Source organism: Hemitrygon akajei, chromosome 4, assembly GCF_048418815.1.
Source record: "Hemitrygon akajei chromosome 4, sHemAka1.3, whole genome shotgun sequence".
Classification (NCBI taxonomy): Eukaryota; Metazoa; Chordata; class Chondrichthyes; order Myliobatiformes; family Dasyatidae; genus Hemitrygon; species Hemitrygon akajei.
In genome coordinates this window covers 16,768,149-16,787,009 of record NC_133127.1, presented here as the reverse complement: position 1 = coordinate 16,787,009, position 18,861 = coordinate 16,768,149, and the positions used below count along the sequence as shown (strand labels likewise).

The following is an 18,861-nucleotide window of genomic DNA, read 5'->3' as shown; positions in this document are numbered from 1 at the left end:
AGACCCTTCATCAGGACCAGGGCTTCACCTGTGATGGACTGGGCCATATCCACTACTCTTTGTAGGATTTTCTGTTCAAGGGCTTTGGTGTTTCCATAGCAGGCTATGATGCAACCAGTTAATATACTCTCCACCACAGATCTATAGAAGCTTGTTAAAGTTTTAGTCATGCCAAATCTTCACAAACTCCTAAGGAAGTAAAGACGTTGCCACGCTTTCTTTCTAATTGCACCATGTGCTGGGTTCAGAAGAGGAACACCAAGGAATTTGAAGTTGCTGTCCTGCTCCACCTCTGAAATTGTACAAGACATTGGTGAGACAAAATTTGGAGTATTGTTTGCAGTTTTGTCACCTACCTACAGGAAAGATGTCAATAAGATTGAAAGAGTGCAAAGAAAATTTACAAGGATATTGCCAGGAGTTGAAGGCCTGAGTTAGAGGGAAAGGTTGCATAAGTTTGGACTTCATTTCCCTGAACGTAAGAGAATGAGAGAAGATTTGGCTGAGGTATACAAAATTACAGACACGGTAAGCGCAAGCAGGCTTTTTCTACTGAAGTTAGGTGGGACTAGAACTGGGTTAAGGGTGAAAGGTGACATTTTTAAGGGGAACATGAGGGGAAACTTCTTTATTCAGAGGATGGTAAGAGAGTGAAATGAGCTGCCAGTATAAGTGGTGGATGCAGGACTGAGCTCAACATTTAAGAGTAATTTGGATAGGTACATGGATGGGAGGGGTTTGGAGGGCTATGGGCCTGGGTGTGGTGGGTGTGGCTAGGCGGATTAATAGCCCAGCATGGACTAGATGGGCCAAAGTGTCTGCTTCTTTAATGTAGTACTCTATGAGTCAGTGGAAAATGCTTGCTTGCATTTACCCTATATATAGTCCTCATAATTCAATTAAAAATGCAATGTTGTTCCTTGAGCTCTTGGCATAAAACATCATGAGGTTTAGATCAGCCATGTGATCTCCTGGACCAGTTAACTAGAGTTAAGATTGGATCAGCCATGATCTTGTTGAATGGCAGAGCAGGCTTGAGGGGCCGATTGGCCTACTCCTGCTCCTATCTCTTATGTTCTTATGAGGGGTTTAGATGAGGTGGATGATCACAGTCTTTTTTTTTATAGACTAGGAGAATCTAAAACCAGAGAGTTTACATTTAAAGTGAGAGTGATACATATAAATTAAACAAGTAGTGCAAAGAGAGGGCAAAAACAGTGAGGTAGTGTTCATGGGTTCAGTGCCCAATCAGAAATCTGATGGCAGAGGTGAAGAAGCTGCTCCTGAAACATTGAGTGTGTATGTCTTCGGATTTCTGCCTCCTCGATGGTAGCAATGTGAACAGGGCACGTACTGGATGTTGGGAGCCCTTAATGATAGTTGTCACCTTGTTGAGGCATTGCGTTTTGACGTTGGGGGAGTCACTGGCCACGATGGAGCTGGCTGAGTTTGCAACCCTCTGCAACTTTTTCCAATGCTGTGCAGTGGTGCCTCCATACCAGACAGTGATGCAACAATCCCTTGTCTTAGTTCCTCTTTTGTTATCACCCTCTAGCCTTAAACATGCTGTTTATGGTTAAACGTGCTATTATGGTTCACTTGTCAGTTATCTATGTGAGGAGTAATTTACAGAAGTATTTCCTCCAGAACTTTGTGGGCATAATTAAGCTGTTTAAAAGGCTTGTGAACAGGGACATGGAAAGGAAAGGTTTGGAGAGATATGGATTAAATGAGACTCGCTCAGGTAGACAGCTTGATCAGTGTGGATGATTTGGGCTGGGACGTCTGTGTAGCTTACTCTAACTCACACTGTTAGGTCTGTACAGGAAGGCGAAGCCAGTGAGGTCAGCCTGGGCATGAGATGGAGACATATTACAAGGAAGTCAGGGTCATTCTTTTGGACTGAAGGAAGATGAGCTGTAAAACGTTCACCCAATATGCATTCAGTGCCCCAGGGCAGGGACCATATCATGAACTCTGTGTACAGTCCATTAAATTGGTCGAAGTACATGTTTTTAGATGCAAGAGACATTGATTAAAGTTTAAAGATTTAAAGACTAAAGACTACCTTCGATTTGTCACATGTACTTCCAACCATCCAGTGAAATGCATCCCTTGTGTCAACAGCCAGTATAATGTGCTGTGGGCAGCCCACAGGTGTCACCACAATTCTGGCACCAACATAGCATGGTCACAGCTCACTAACCCTAACCCGCACATCTTTGGAGTGTGGGAGGAAACCAGAACACCCAGAGGAAACCCACACAGTTACAGTACAAGCTCCTTACAGAAATTGAACCCCAATTTTCTGATTGATCATTGGTGCTGCAAAGCATTACTTTCACCTCTGTGTTGAGAATATGATTTAAAATCGCCTGTAAGGAGATGGTAAAAAGGCAATACATCTACAGAGAGTTTAATGGGCAGGTGAAGCAGACATAGCTAAAAGTGTAGAATAATAATGTCATCAAACTTCAGACTGGCATTATATCTTTATTTTATTAAGGAATGTGCTTTAAAAATACATCATTATATTACTAAGGAAAACATTAAAAATATATCATTATGCATTTCCAGGGAGGAAGTAAATAAATAAATAACAATAAATAAATAAATATTTAGATCTGCTCTGGTAGAAAATAAGAAAATTTAACAATACTCTTTAAATAAGCATTTACGATTTGGCCCAATTTCCATTATAACAAGTGTTTCTTTGTCCATAAAAATTGCAGTTTTGTTCCAGCACAGTGTACATAAGGAACGCTGACAGCAATACTGTAAGAGAGCATGATTTTTCCTAATTTTTTCTGGTTCTTAATATACTTAATTACGATTCAAATCCAGTATAGTAAATTCTAGTGTACAGGATCCGGGGTCCTCTTAAATTACTGTGATAAAGTCATCTCCGCTTCTCTTCTCCATTCAGTCATCTGGTGCCTTGTCTATTTACTGCCATGCTATTTTGACTTCTAAGGAAAAGAGAAATAAAGAGAGATTTAGAAATCTTCATTTCTTTATGATCATATCTAATGTGGTAAGGTGGTAATTAGAGGCAAAACCTTACTTAATAGAGATGAGGGTTACTAACCCTTTAGAACAGTGGTTCCCAACCTTTTTTATGCATGCACCCCAACCATTAATGGAAGGGTCCATGGACCCCAGTTGGACACCCCTGCTTTAGAAGAACTCTGCCTCTGTGGGTTGAGGCAGTAATTCGAACATTTGAGATTCAGTGGTCAAAAGGATGCTTGCGATAAGAGTCAAGATGAGGGATGGCGGTGACAGTGGACAGGAGAGGCAATCGAGTGATCTGCCTGAAGTCATAGAAGGGGTCCATACCACTCATAAACCAGTTCCATACTTCCATCTCAGCTATTCTTTATTGGCCCTTTCAAGACCTTGGTAGTCTCTACTGATCTGTTTCAATGCCTCTTTCAGGCAATTAATGAGAAACGCAAGAACTTCCTTCTGATTCACTCTGTCTAGTTTCCTCATATGAACAATTAAATCTTCCCTCAGACACTTCTGTCCACCAAATAATAATAAAAATATAAATTCAGAATGGACTTCAGAGTCCTTGTGCAGAGCACCCTAAAGGTTAACTTGCAAGGTGAGTTGTGGTGAGGAAGGCAAATGCAATGTTAGCATTCATTTCAAAAGTTCTAGAATACAAGAGCAGGGATGTGATGCTGAGGTTTTATAAGGCACTGGTGAGGCCATTTGTTAAGTATTGTAAACAGTTTTAGGCTCCTCATCTAAAAAAAAGATGTGCTGGCATTGGAGGGGGTTCAGAAGGGGTTGACAAGGATGATTTGGGAATGAAAGTGTTATCATACATTTGATACCTCTGGGTCTGTACTAGCTGGAGTTTAGGAAGGTGGTGGGGGGGGGGATCTCACTGAAACCTTTCAAATATCGAAAGGTCTAGACAGAGTAGATGTGGAATTGATGTTTCCCAAGTGGGGGAGTCTAAGAAAAGAGGGCACAGCCTCAGGATAGAGGGGCATCCATTTAAAACAGAGATGCAGAGAAGTTTCTTCAGCCAGAAGTGGTGAATTTGTGGAATTTATTACCACAGCAATGGGAGGCCAGGTCATTGAGTGTATTTAAGGCAGAGCTTGATAGGTTCTTGAATGGACGTGACATCTAAGGTTACAGGAAGAAGGCTGGGGAGTGGGGCTGAGGAAGGAAAAAAGGATCAGCCATGATTGAATGGCAGAGCAGACTCGATGGGCCAAATGGTCTACTGCTGCTCCTGTATCTTATGGTCTTACAATGTCAAGGTAATTGGAGGAAGGTATAGGGGGCATGTTAGATGTAAGTTCTTTACACAAAGAGCGGTGGGTGAAGGGCTATGTGGAAGGGAAGGGTCAGATTGAATTTAGGTTAAAAGGTCGGCACAACATTGTGGGCCAAAGGGCCTGGTCTGTGCTGTTATGTTCTATGTAATCTTTCATCATAGGTAGTTCTCCCTGTACCTTCTCCAGCATAACTATATCAAAATCGTGACAAGAACAGGACACAGAAGTCAAGCTCTGACTTGATCTGTACAATTCCAGTATGACCTCACTGTCCTTATATTCTGTACCTCAGCCAATAAAACAAAGTACCCAACAGGCTGTTGCATTCCCGGGAAAGGGCAGAGGTTCTCTTCCCACATTAATGAACCAGATGGATTCTCATGATGACTCTTCTCTTTGAGATTTATTTAATTACTTGGATTTGAATTCCCCAGTTTCAAACTCATACCTCAGTAAAAATATTTAAGACAAGATTGGATAGACTTTTGCATAGTTGGGGTGTTAAAGGTTATGGGGAAAAAGCAGGCAGGTGGAGATGAGTCCGTGGTCAGATCAGCCATGATCTTATTGAACGGCAAAGCAGGCTCGACGGGCCAGATGGCCGACTCCTGCTCCTATTTCATATGCTCTTAGGACTCCATGCCTCTGTTTATGAGCCCAATAACATAGGCACCACAGTATCTCATCACTCCAACAAATGCCTGTTGTAGCCTCACGAGCTCCCCACAGAGACAGGAGGTGAGCTCTCTTCTATAAATGCTATTGTGTATCTCTCGCTCAGCTTCCATTCAGAACATCATTTCTGGAATATATTGAACAGCTTCATACTTTAATTCTTTTCCTGTTATGTGGGAAGGACTCAAATCGAATCACACGCGTTATTTTTCCGCGAGAACTAATTCGTGCATCTGAGACTCTAAAAACAGAGCAGGGATGCACCATGGGAAGTCAACGTAGGACCGTAAGCAGCAGGAGCAGGATTGGGCAAAATCAAGTCTGCGCTGCCATGCCATCAAGACCAATGTTCAATCCATCACAGAGTCATAGGAAAGAACAGCCCTTTGGCCCATCTAGTCCATGCCAAACCATTTAAACTGCCTATTCCCATCAACATGCATTGGGACCATAGCCCTCCAGACGCCTACGTCCAGTACCGTCCTCCTGCATGGTTTCCACAACCCTTATCCCCTTTACCAATCAAAAATCCTGCCTTAAATACACACAATTATTTGGCCTCCACAGCCCTCTGTGGCCACAAATTCCATAGATTCAACAGCCTCTGGCTAAAGGTATCTGTCCTCATCTTTTTAAAACAAAGGGATATCCCGTTATACTGAGGCTGTGCCCTCAGGTCCTAGAATCTCCTACTAAAGGAAATATCCATTCTATCCAGGCCTTTCAGTGTCCAGTAATGGTGTGAATCAGCCAAATTTAATAGGGTTACAGAATATCTACCTCCTTAAAGATTAGGTATCTTTACACATTGAGAGAGAGACAAAATATACATTGAAATCAAATTCGTACTTTGAATCCACCCAGTCACTCCAATCACTCCAAGGCGAATTCAGGAACTTGTCCTTGGCTCTGATGTGGATTTTGCAACGGTTCGGAATGATGATCTGTGGAAGCATGATCTCCGTGGGCACATCCTAATGAAGATCAGGGAGGATAACACAAATTCAAAACTCATTCAAATTTAACATCAGCTATCCCTTACTCTCGGGTCAAATACAGACAAATGAGACCAGTTTAGACCGACATCTTGGATGCTGTTCAGCTCTGAGACTCTGAGAAAGCCTATCCTATCAGGATATTACTTAAATTATAATCACCCTGAACTATTAGCTTCCCTCATCAAGTCTGACCGGCAGAGTATATCAGTATTTTCTGTTTTCCTTTCAGAGTCAGACTTTATAATCATTCCGAGGGTGTCATTCTGTGACAATGCTGGAGAGGGTACAGAGAGTGGAGTGGAGAATGTAGCACAGTGGTTATCATAACGCTATGACAGGGCCAGTGAGCCAGGTTCAATTCCTGCTACTGCCTGAAAGGAGATTTTTACATTCTCCACATGACCACACAGGTTTCCACTATGTGCTCTGGATTCCTCCCACATTCGAAAGATGTACAGGCTAATAGGCTAATTGGTCACGTGGGCGTAATTGGGCAGCACAGGCTCATTGAGCTGGCAAGGCCTGTTATCATGCTGCATCTGTAAATAAAACAAAATAAGAACTTGCAATCCCTTTATCATTCCAAAGTCCAAATCCTGAAGCACATCATGTGAAGGCCCCCTCCAGACTATAAAAGCTTTCAGAGATGTGGCAATCACATCTCAACAAGAAACGTTCTTTTATAAAAACAAGATTTAAAAAAACTAAAGATGAACCATATATGTAGAAACACTTGTCCACAGAGAGTCACCAACAGCTGTTTGGCATGCTGGCCTTCATCAGTCATGGTCAAAAAGTCAAAGTTAGTTTTCAATAATATAAAGATGTTGGCAAGGCCACACTTGGAGTATTGTGTACAGTTATGGTCATCCTGTTGCAGGGAAGGTGTTATTAAACTAGAAAATATTTACACACAAAAAAACTGAGCAAGTCAGGCAGCATCTATGGAGAGGAATAAAAAGCAGGTATCTTGGGCCGAGACCCTTCATCAGGACCGGGGGAAAAGGCGGATGAGATCAGAATAAGAAGGTGGGGGAGGGAGGAGGGGAAGAGTGCAAGCAGGCAGGTGATAGGTGAAACCAGGTGAGGGGGAAGGTAGGAGGGTGGGGAGGGGGAATAAGTGAGAACTTTGGAGACGATAGGTAGAAAATGTAAAGGGCTGAGGAAGAAGGAATCTGTTAGGAGAGGAGAGTGGACCGGGGGAGAAAGGGAAGGAGAAGAAAGATTTACCAGGATGTTTCCTGGACTTTGGAGCATTAGTTAGAAGGAACAGTTTCATAGACTAGGAAATTGGAAGATTGAGGGAGTGACCTGGTAGATCAGGAGGGGCAGGGATAGGGTAAGAGCAAACAATCTTTTCCCTAGAGATGGGCTGCTAAAAACAAGAGGGCACATGTTTAAGATCAGAGGGGAGAGATTTAAAAGGGCCATTAGAGGTAGCTTCTTCACACAAAGGCTGGTGTATTTTTGGAATGAGCTGTCAGAAATAATGATTGAGGTGGAAACATTATCAACATTTACAAATTATATAGATAAGTCAGTGGACAGGAGAAGTTTAGAGGGCTATCGGCCCAACACAGGCAGAAGGGACGTGCTCGCTGGGCAACGTAGCGTGGACAAGTGGAGCTGAATGACTTATTTCCACGTTGATTGACTCTGTGACTCCAACTCAACAGGTCAGGCAGCACCCAGGGACGCAAATGAACAGTCAACATTTCTGGTCGAGACCCTTCACCTCTACTTGCCGAAAATGTCGGCTATCTGATTCACTCCATAGATGCTGAGTTCCTCCAGCAATTTTTTTTTTTGCTGTTCCAGATTCTGCAGAATCTCTTGTGTCTCCGTCCTGCGGAGGTTTCTTAGAAATACTTTAGTCACCCCGATAGTCACCCAGAGAGGAAGAGTCGGAGGAGGAGGCATGTGAGGGAGGTTTTGAAACACGTTTGAACATGTCGAACTCACCTTACACTTCTTGGCTCTACATCTCCTGACGGGTTCACACTGGACTTGAAAGATCAGAGGGAAATAAGAATAGGGCTTGACCCAGTTGCTAGGATACTGCCAGGAGATGCTGAGGTTTCTCCCGAGAAGGACGGCTGATTGCAGCTGGGGTGGATCTGGCTTCACTGTGGCGGGAGGAAAAAAACACAATGCAACATGTTGAACCCATCATTATATTAAACCGATCGCTGTTACACAGAGAGTGGCGGACGCGTGGAACCCCCTGCCAGAGGTGGTGGTAGAAACAGAGACATTAGAAACATTGCAGAGTTATAGATGATCAAAAAATGGAGGGCTGTGTAGGAGGGAAGGGTTATTTGATCTCGGAATAGGTTGAAAGTTCGGCACAACATCGTGAATCGAAGCGCCTGTACTGTGTTTTATGTTCAATGGCATGCTTCTGATTTTAGACCCATGACTTGTCCTTAAGCAAAACCTGACAGGATATGAATATCAGAGGGTTTTTTTTCCAAAACATACAGTACCATGCAAATGTCTTAGGCACATTCTGTATATATAGTGAGGGTGCCTAAGACTTTCATAATTATATATATTACACTGTTCTGCCGCCACAAAAAAGATCATGACATATGTGAGTGATGATAACCCTGATTCTGATATGGGTCTCTATTGTGGACTGAGAGTGGGAAGGAGGCAAGGAGAGAGGAGTCAAGGTTGGGAAAAGGAGAAGGGAGAGGAGAGGGAGCAGGAGGCACCAGAGAGACATTATGTAATGATAAATAAACCAATTGTTTGAAATCAAATTACCTTGCCTGGTTGTCTCAGGGCTGGGTGTGTCTGCACTCATGCCAACCCCACCCCCGGCACTGCTTCTCCACCACCTGTCCTACACCCCTCCTGCAGCGCTCCCCCTGCCCTTCCCAACATCCTTTGCTCCTACCAGATTTACGAACTCACTCTGCACTCCTTCTTAACAAATACAGGAGCAAGCAAAAGTCTGAGGCATCCTACTTATATATAAGTGCCTAAGAGTTTTTGCACAGTAGTGTAGGACTAGCCCTTTTTCAGGGACTGGCCTCATTGATTATAGACCAGTTTACATTCGATGCACCATGCCACCGTAGTGTCATACAGCGTGGAAACAAGCCCTTCAGCCCAAGATTCACACCAACCCAGATGCCCACTAAGCTAATCCCACTTGTCTGCATTTGGCCCATGTCCCTCTATACCTTTCCTATCCATGCACCTATCCAAGTATCATTTAAATGTTGTTAATGTACCTGCCTGAATCACTTCCTCTGCAAGTTCATTCCATGTACACACTCTCTGGTTAAAAAAAGCTGCCACTGTTGACTCTCTAGCCTGCCACCTTCATTTTGATTCACTCTCCTTGGGAAAAAGACTTTGTGCCTTCGCCCCTTATAATTTTATTCGCCTCTGTAAGATCTCCTTTCATTCTCTTAAGCTCTGAAGTTCCAAGTCCAAGCCTGCCCAATCTCACTCTGTAACTCACCCTCGAGTCTTGGCAACATCCTTGAAAATCTATTCTGCGCTCTCTTCAGCTTAATGGCATCTTTCGGACAGTGAGCCGACCAGACTTGAACACAATATTCCAAATGCGGTTTCACCAGCTAGGTTGAAGTTGTCCGACCCAGCACTATTGTGACATCATGCCAGCTTCCTCTGAGAAAGTCTGGGCTTAGGTTTCTGAAGTCAAGAAGCCAATTTATCGAAAATTTTCCTCTGCATCCATACTCGCCTAAAATTCAGGCTCTAAGCGTCTGGCCATTGCAAAATAAGGCAGCAGATCCCACTCGTGATTTGCCTGTGAATCTCTAACACTATTGCATGCACCACCACACTCTGTGTAAAGAATTCCAAAATGCCCCCTACACTTTCCACCCGGTACCCCTACTTAACCTTAGCCTAAATGACCAATTGACCTGCCAACTGGCACATCTTTGGCTTGTGGGAGCCAGAGAACCCGGGGGAAACCTATGTGCTGATGGCAAGGACATATGGACTTCTTACAGAGGAGGCTACAACTGAACTCCAACCCTAAGGCAGTCCTACGTTGAGTTCAACGCTGACTGGCAACTCCAGCAAGGTGGCTGGTGAAAAAGTGTATCGGTCTCTGCCGTTCCCTTGGATTCATCAGGTGCGTAGAGAGGTGGAGCCTGCTACATTGGCAGCAGCTTGCTCTCCATATTGTAGTGGCCTGGCTTGTGTATCAAATAGACAGGTGGGATGCAATATCCATGGTCGATCCTGACCAACGGAGGGCCTCATCTGTTTTGTCTTTCCTGCAGGTCGTTGTGTGAATCAAAATAAAAACCACCAGTCCTATTCCTGATACAGGAGAGCGTGAGCAGCTTCACGTCCCTCGGTGTCAACATCTCAGAGGATCCATCCCAGGCCTAACATGAAGAAGGCTTGCCTGTGGCATTACTTCATAGGATTTTGAGATTTGGTATGTCACCAAAGACAGCAGCAGATTTCCGCAGATATATTCTGGACAGCTTTCTGACATGGAGGCTCTAATACACAGGACTGAAAGAGGCTGCCGAGGGTTGTAGACTCAGCCAGCTCCATCATGAGCACCAGCCTCCTCAGTATTGAGGACATTGTCCATCATAAACATTCCTCACCACTTGGAACTTGCTCTTTTCTCATAACTATAATCAGAGAGGAGGTACTTAATCAGAGGGTTGTGAGAATGTGGAATTAGCTGCCAGCACAGCAACCATGTGAGCTCGATTTCAATGTTTAAGCAGAGTTTGGATAGGTGCATGGATGATAGGGATATGGAGGGCTACGGTCACAATGCAGATCAATGGGAGTAGACAGCTTTGGTTTGGCATGGACTGGATGGGTTGAAGGGTTTGTTTTCTGTGCTGGAATTTTCTATGACTCTGACTCTATACAGGAGCCTGAAGACAAAGTGACAGGTTCTTCCCCTCTGCCATCAGATTTTTGAATGGTCCTTGAAACCATGACCACTACCTTGCTATTCCTCTTTGCACCTTTTATCCATCTATCTATTTAATTAGTTGTTTATCTTTTATCTTCCTATTTATTTAATGTAAGATAGTAATTTTTTCATGTATTGCACTGTACTGCTGCCACAAAACAACAAATTTCATGACGTATGTTATAGATGATATTGCTGATTCTGAGGTCCTGTCCCTAAGAACTATTCATAACCCAAACAGTTCACAGGTCAAAGATGCAGCCACCATCAAAATATTTAAATAAAGATATGGGCCAAGTAAGGACAACAGGTAGTTAAACCAGGGTGTTCAACTCAACTGTTTGGATGTTGCTATGGGCCAAGTTCCCACACAGAAGAAACACATTTGAAGTGTTAAATATTTTAAAAGAGCTGATAAAGATATCGAGGGTCATATGGCTCATTTGACCCTATCACTGTATAAGCAGCATGGTAGTGTAGCAGTTAGTGCTACGCTTTACAGCACCACTGGTAAGATGCAGATCTGGTTCCTGCTGCTGTCTGTAAGGAGTTTGTATGTTCTCCCTGTCTCCTGCAGATTCTCTAGTTTCCTCCCACATTCCAAAGAGATGCAGATTAGAGTTACCGACTTGTGGACATGCTATGTTAGCATCAGAACTTCCACGCTGCCTAATGCAGTCCTCATACTGATGCAAACAATGTACTGTATGCTTCAATCTGTACGTGTGGCAGATAAAGATGTTCTTAATCTGATAGAAAGTGAAATGATTTGACTGATTGTTTGAGATACTAGCATTGACTGTTGTCATGGTATCTGCCACAATCCAATCACAGTCAACATCAGGTAAAGGGACTCACCGATATCACCAACGTAAAATGTTTTTTGAAGACTTTGATAGGAAACACTGTTTACAGCCTCCACGATAAAAGTGATGGGTCGATATTCCTCTGCGTAAGGTGAGTAGTTCTCCTCGGTGAACGTGAAGTGGTGGTCTGTGCCCGAGCTGGAGTAATTCAGATAATTGTATGTGCACTCCGGATTCAGTGTGGAATTCCTGGCAACAGAAGGAATAGGGAAAGCCCTGATCAGTAAACCGAAGGTTTGACGATGGCAAAATTCTCAAAAAAGTGGATCATCTCAAGAGAATGTGAGAGGAAACCAGAGCACCCAGAGGAAATCTACACGGTCATGGGGAGAAAGTATAAACTCTTGCAGAGAGCAGTGGGATTGAACCTGGACTGCTGGTGCTGTCACACTGCTGTGCTGACCGCTACGCTTCTGGTAACTTGCATATCACATGTACAGGTGATTATCAGATGACTTACTTATCACATGTACATTGAAACATACGGTGAAATGTGTCAATTGTGTTAACAACCAACACACCACATGTCCACAATGCTCAGCAGAATGGCACAGGCAACAACAACAGAAGAACAACAAAATAAGCCTCTTTTCCAACCTTCTACACCCACCCCCATCCCTTCACACACATAGACAGGCCTCCAATCCTTGGTCCCGGACTTTCAGACTTCAGGCCTCCAACCACTAGTCCCTGACTCGGACTCATGGACTTGACCTTTTGGCCTCTACCTCGGATTCATTGACTTTGGTCTTCAGCCTTTGGGCTTACAGTCCATTAAAGGTCACTTTCATTACTGGTGTCAACCAAAAGGTGATTAAAGGCCATAGAGACCCAGGAGACTAGATGCTGGAATAATTTTATAAGTTTCCATTTGATCTTCCCTCAGCCTCTAACGTTCCAGGGGAAACAACCTCGCTCTGTTCAACCTCTCCTCATTGCCAAACAAGTCCACACCAACCATCAAGCACCCACTTATACAGGCCTTACGCTAACACTAATATATTCTTTCCCATGTTCTCATCAGCTCACCTGAGATACTACACTCACCTATAGACTAGGGGCAGTTAATGGTAGTTAATTATCTTGCAGAATAATGTTTATTCTGTTGTCTTCCCCCTTCCTTTCCAGTCCTGAAGGAAGGTTTCAGCCCGAAATATCCACTGTTTATTTATTTCCATAGATCCTGCCTCATCGGCTGAAGCCAGAGCCAAAGCAAAAGGTCTGCTCTGACTCCAGCCAACATAGCTCTCTGGGTCATTGAGGCAGGCAAGCCTCCAAACCACGACAAAGTTGTGCTCCTCTTGGAGGAACTCTCATTATAGGAATGGCAATAGGTGATGGCAGCAAGAAGCAGAGTGTTCTCTGTTAAAGCAGAAGAAGATAACACGCCCTTACCTTCGGCAGTACCTCACTTGGTAAAACGCAGCACCTCGAGTTTTCCAGGAGCAGGTAATCACACCTGTGAAGCTTCGGGTCTGGCATTGTACTGGAGGCAAAGAGATAGGTGGTAAATCTTGTTGCATATTTTCTTTGGCTTAGTGACATTATTAGGGAAGTAATATTAGTAAAAATCTTCCCCACCATTGACCAAATCTCAACAGAGCAGTGTCAGAGAAAAGTAGCAGGGACCCTCACTACCAAGTTCATGCCCTCTTTTCACTGCTGCCAACAGGAAGAAGGTACAGGAGCCTCAGGGCTCACATCACCAGGATCAGGAACAGTTATTACCCCTGAACCATCAGACCCTTGAACCAGAAAGGATAACAACTCAACTTCACTGGCCATCATTGAAATGTTCCCACAACCTATGGACTCACTTTCAAAGACTCTCCGTCTCATGTTCTTTATATTTATTGCTTAGTTCTCATTAATGTTATTATTATTGTTATTTCCACATTGTTTTTGCACTACTTCATACGGTCTTCGTGTTATTCTATTGTTATGCTGCTTGCTGTTGTATTTGCTGTAATATATATTAAGACCACACAAACTGATTATTACCTTGCATATGGAAAGATCTGGATAGAGTGCACAGCTTCTTCCTCACGAGTTCATAGACCACTACCTCAGTATTTTTTATTAGCTCACTATTTTTATGAATATGTTGATATGCTTCTTTTCTCCATGTTATGCCAGTTCTGGATAACTACAAAATGTATGTTCTGTATTTCAGTGTTTCAGGGCACAGTCTTAAATTACCTGGTGACAGTAATTTTTATTTTACACATTAAAATTCTCAACTGTTATATGTTATATTTTATATACGCATTAAAATTACCCACCCTCTATTTTGACTGCTGCCACAACATAACAAATTTCATGACATTCAGTATGTCAGTGATGATAAACGTGATTCTAGTTTTGACCTTGATTCCGATAGCTGAGAGAGTTAAGACACGGAGAATGTGGCAGCACCACTGAGGAGTTGAACAAGGGAATGGGAAAGAGGTGGCTGGTCCAGGAGCCCGATAGCAGAGGCGAAGAAGCTATCCTTGAGTCAGGATGTTTGGGCTTTCGTATCGTGTCCCAGAAAGTAGAAGAATGAGCAAAGTAGCAGGCATTCCTGATGATACTAGTAGGTTTTCTGATGCAATGAACTGTGAAGATGGACTAGATCAGGGGTTCCCAACCTTTTGTATGCCATGGACCCCTCCATTAACTGAGGGATCCTTGGACCCTAGATTGGACTAGATGGAATAGATTGATGAGCCTGTGATACTATAAACCAGCACCGAAGCAAGTAATACAGTGTCCCCAGCATGTGCTCACCTTGTTTAGATTGGAAGATGGGTGACTGGTCTTCCTCACTGATCACTAGGTATTTGTGATACACCAAGCTACCGTTCTGCCAACAGGTATAGTTCCCGGCCAGGGGCTGGTCCACATTCTCCAGGGCGAGTTCCTTTGAGTTCCCAGACACCTCGTCATTCCTCTTCCACGTGACCGTCGTGAATTGACCTTCACCACAGTTAATCCGGGTGCTTTCGGTCCGTTTCACAATCACCACTGCAAGAGAGAAGGCACCCAGCTGATCAGAAAGTTTTACTGGTGCTTATGCTCTAGGAAGATGTACAAAGGAAAAGCAAATCAAGGCTGCTGTCATCAGGGGAGCAACAGGCCGTTCAGGCTGTTGTTACTTCATATGAGATGTTAAAACAACCTGCATCTCAAGAGTAACCCAATTTCGTTCACTGTATTCATCCGTATTCACGGGCGGTTGAGTGACAATTAAAATTGAAATTGAATTTGAAAGGCTCCAGAGTGTTGAATTGACTAAGATGCAGCAAAGACTATATGACCATAAGACATAGGAGGGTGACATGGTAGCATAGTGGTTAGCACAACGCTTTACAATATAGACATCCCAGGTTCAATTCCCACTGTTGCCTGTATGGTTTATGATTCATGTTCCATGATTAGGTGAGGATTAAACTGGGGGATTGCTGCATGGCTCAAAGTTCTGGAAGGGCCTACTCCACACCGTATCTTAATAAATAAAATAATAAATAATTATGCGATTCGGTCTGTTCCTCCACTCCACCATAGCTAGTTTATTTTTCCCACTCAACCGCCTTCTCCTTGTGACCTTTGACTCCCTTACTAATGGAAGATGGCAGAGGTACATTCTTTACGAAGGGAGTGGTGGGTGCGTGGAATGCCCTGCCAGGGTAATGGTAGAGGCAGATACATTAGGGACACTCAAGAGACTCTCAGACAGGCACGTGGATAAAAGAAAAAAATGGAGCACTCTGTAGGAGGGAAGGGTTAGATTGATCTTAGAAAAGGTTAAAAGGTCAGCATGACACTGTGAGCACTGTGTACTGTGCTGTGGTGTGTTACGTTTTATATTCTAATTTATAATCAGAAACCTATCAACCTCCACTTTAAATACACTCAATAACTTGGACATCAAAACCAGTCATGGCAATAAATTCCACCTGCTGGCAAAAGAAATTCCTCCTCATCTCTGTGCTAAAAGGAATTCCTTTTATCTAAGGCTCTGCCCATTAGTCCGAGACTCTTCCAGTAATGGAAGTTATCTTCTCACATCAACTCCGTTCAGGCCTTTCAATATTCTGTATATTTCAATGAGTACCCCCGTCATCTTTCTAAACTCCTGTGAGTCCAGGTCCAGAGAAATCAAACACTTCATAAATTAACCCTTCCATCCTTGGAGTCATTCTGATAAAACTCTCCATTGCCAGCACACCCAACCTTAGATATGGGCTCAAAATTGCTCACAGTGCTCCATTCATATGAGGTCTGATCAATGCTTTATAAAGGCCTGGCATCACATTTGCTTTTATATCTAGCCCTCTTGAAATGAATGTTAGCACTGTAATTAACTTCCTCATTAATGACTCAACCTACAAGTAAACCTTTACAGAATTCTCCCAAGTCCCTTTGCACTTCCAGTTTCTGAATTTTGTCTCCATTCACAAAAATTTTTGCTTTATTCCTTCTACTAAAGTGCATGACCATACACTTCTCTCCACCGTATTCCACCTGCCATTTCTCTGTCCATTCTCTCATTCTGTCCAAGTCCTTCTGTAGATTCCTTGTTTCCTCAGCTGCCTCTCTTTTTGCTAGAATGTGTATGTGGATATTTAGCTCCCAGCTGAGATCTTCTTTCATCAATGACTCTATGAGGCCTTCAACATTGTACCTGCAATTGCTAAACGCATTTTAATCTCATTTGCTCTGGGAGATAATCTACCTTATTTTGTACACTCTGCAGGTTCAGCTATAACATCCTCAGTCATCTTGTCAATTTTGTCTCCATGCTGCCTAAAGTTAAATTCTTATCCCTTTCTAAACACTCTCTTTATTCTGGTTCTTCCTGCGCTTTCCATCCCTTTATCTTATCTAAAGTTACCTAAACATGTTAGGGAGTGGAACTAATGAGAGTTCTCAGTGTTGGCAGATACCTGATGAGCCAATTTGCCAACTATTTCATGGTTGGCGTGAGCTGAAAGTCCTGCTTTCCTTCTTAAATTTCAATGACTCCCAGGAGATTCTGAGAAGTTTAACCTCATCTGAAAGATGACACGTCCAGAAACAGCCCTTTGTCATCAAACCACAGGAAAAGCTCGTACCTTGACTACATTTGCCAAATCACAACTCATCAGTTTAATCTCATCTGAAAAGTAACACCTCCAACAATACTGCTATTACTCACCTTCAGCACGTTTGCCCAAACACAATTCAAGAACATAATGCTTCTCAAGTTAACAGCCTAATCCTTCCCTTCTGTGCCAGCCAAAAGCCAAATGCTCCCGGATGTGTTCTTTGCTCATTGTCACAACTAGCTTGCCTTTTGAAGGTATAACTTGGTGTAAATTCGATTCACTCTTGGCAAAATTCCCTCACCACCACCACTTCCCACCTAGTTCCAAATACCCCTTGAGCTGAAGACACTTCTCAAGGTCAAATGGAATTGTACAAGGACATAGGAATATTAGACATAGGAGCAGAAGTAGGCCATACACCCCATCAAAACTGCGCCAACATTCTATCATGGCTGACTTATTATCCCTCTCAGCCCCATTCTCCAACCTTCTGCCTGTAATCTTTGACATCTTTACTAATCAAGAACCTATCAAACACTGCCTTAAATAATACCCAATGAGTTGGCCTTCACAGAATGAATTCCATAGATTCACACCCTCTGGCTAAAAAGATTCCTCCTCAACTCTGTTCTAGAGGTTTGTAATTCTTTTCTGAGTCTGTGCCATCTGATCCTGGACTCCCCCACTATAGGAAACATTCTCTTCATGTCACTGTTTGCAGCCCTTTCAATATACAATAGATTTCAAAGAGGTCCCCCCTTCATTCTTCTAAACTCTAGCGAGTACCAGCACAGAGCCATCAAACACTCTTTCATTCCTGGGATGATTCTCGTGAATCTCCTCTGGATCCTCTCCATTGGCAGCTCATCCATCCTTAGATAAGGGGCCTAAAACCTCTCACAATACTCCAGTGCGGTCTGACCAATGCCTTATAAAATATCTCATCAATATGAACAGAAAGTCCACAACTGCTCTATTGTCATCTAGGCAGTACTGAAAGTAACGTAGGAAGACATGGGGTCAAATAGTCTCTGTGACACATTGTAAATCCTGCAGCCAAATTTCAAAGCTAAGATTCTTTTAAAACTCCTTTGTGTCTCTGCAATATTATCTTAAATATTAACCCTACTTCTGCCTCAAGTATTAATCCTAATGATAAACTCTACAGCCTATGAACATTTTCACTGAAAATATTTTGATGTTCAATTTTCAAGTATATTATCAAGGTACATATGTCACCTTGTACAACCCTGAGATTCATTTTCTTGTGGGCATTTGTAGTAGAACAAAGAAATACAGTAGAATCAATGAAAACCTATACACAAACAATGGAAAGCAAAGGAAGAGAGACTGCAAGTATTGAGAAGAACAAATAGTAATAAATAAAAAGCTTATATTGCAAACCAACATTCCCTCTAATATTTTTTGCGGCTGCACAAACCAACCATTGCTCTGAGCAGGCCTGAAAACTGCATGGCACTTTAAAAGTTTCTTTTGGTAATATGTATGCCATGAATAATTAGAATGAAGATTGAAAAACCACGTACTTTTGATTTTATTGCTCAATTAAAGGTATAACAAAATATAGTACAACAAAAAAAATCTTTCCTGTTTTGTAAGCTTTTTGTCGTCAGTCTTTATTCCAGCTGTGCAGCAACAAACGCTATGTGCACGAGAGCAGTTTAGTTACTGTGCAGCTGCACGCCCACAGAGAGGAAACAATGTTGGGAACAAACATTTGCCTTGTTTTGGTCTGGATATTTTATTTCTTTTTTGACATTCTCCTTGTTAAGATTTGTTGAGGGTGTACAGGAGATATGCCAACTAGTGGAGTGGTGCCACAGCAACAACCTGGCACTCAATGTCAGTAAGACAAAAGAGCTGATTGTGGACTTCAGGAAGGGTAAGACAAAGGAACACATACCAATCCTCATAGAGGGATCAGAAGTGGAGAGAGTGATCAGTTTCAAGTTCCTGGGTGTCAAGCTGTCTGAGGATCTAACCTGGTCTCAACATATC

The 18,861-nt window shown here is 42.9% G+C and overlaps 1 protein-coding gene across 1 annotated transcript in view; it reads right to left on the bottom strand.

The window, feature by feature from the left end:
• Window positions 1-2,755: 2,755 nt before the first annotated feature.
• The window catches only part of LOC140725881 (interleukin-12 subunit beta-like), a 28,115-nt gene continuing 12,009 nt past the window's right edge, over window positions 2,756-18,861 (bottom strand). Inside the window, exons 3-8 of the mRNA XM_073041821.1 lie at window positions 14,543-14,779; window positions 13,169-13,259; window positions 11,766-11,962; window positions 7,937-8,100; window positions 5,826-5,950; window positions 2,756-2,969 (exon numbers count right to left, since the gene is read on the bottom strand). Coding sequence (XP_072897922.1) covers window positions 2,927-2,969; window positions 5,826-5,950; window positions 7,937-8,100; window positions 11,766-11,962; window positions 13,169-13,259; window positions 14,543-14,779 — 857 coding nt within the window. The 3' untranslated portion in view covers window positions 2,756-2,926. The remainder of the gene's footprint in view (window positions 2,970-5,825; window positions 5,951-7,936; window positions 8,101-11,765; window positions 11,963-13,168; window positions 13,260-14,542; window positions 14,780-18,861) is intronic.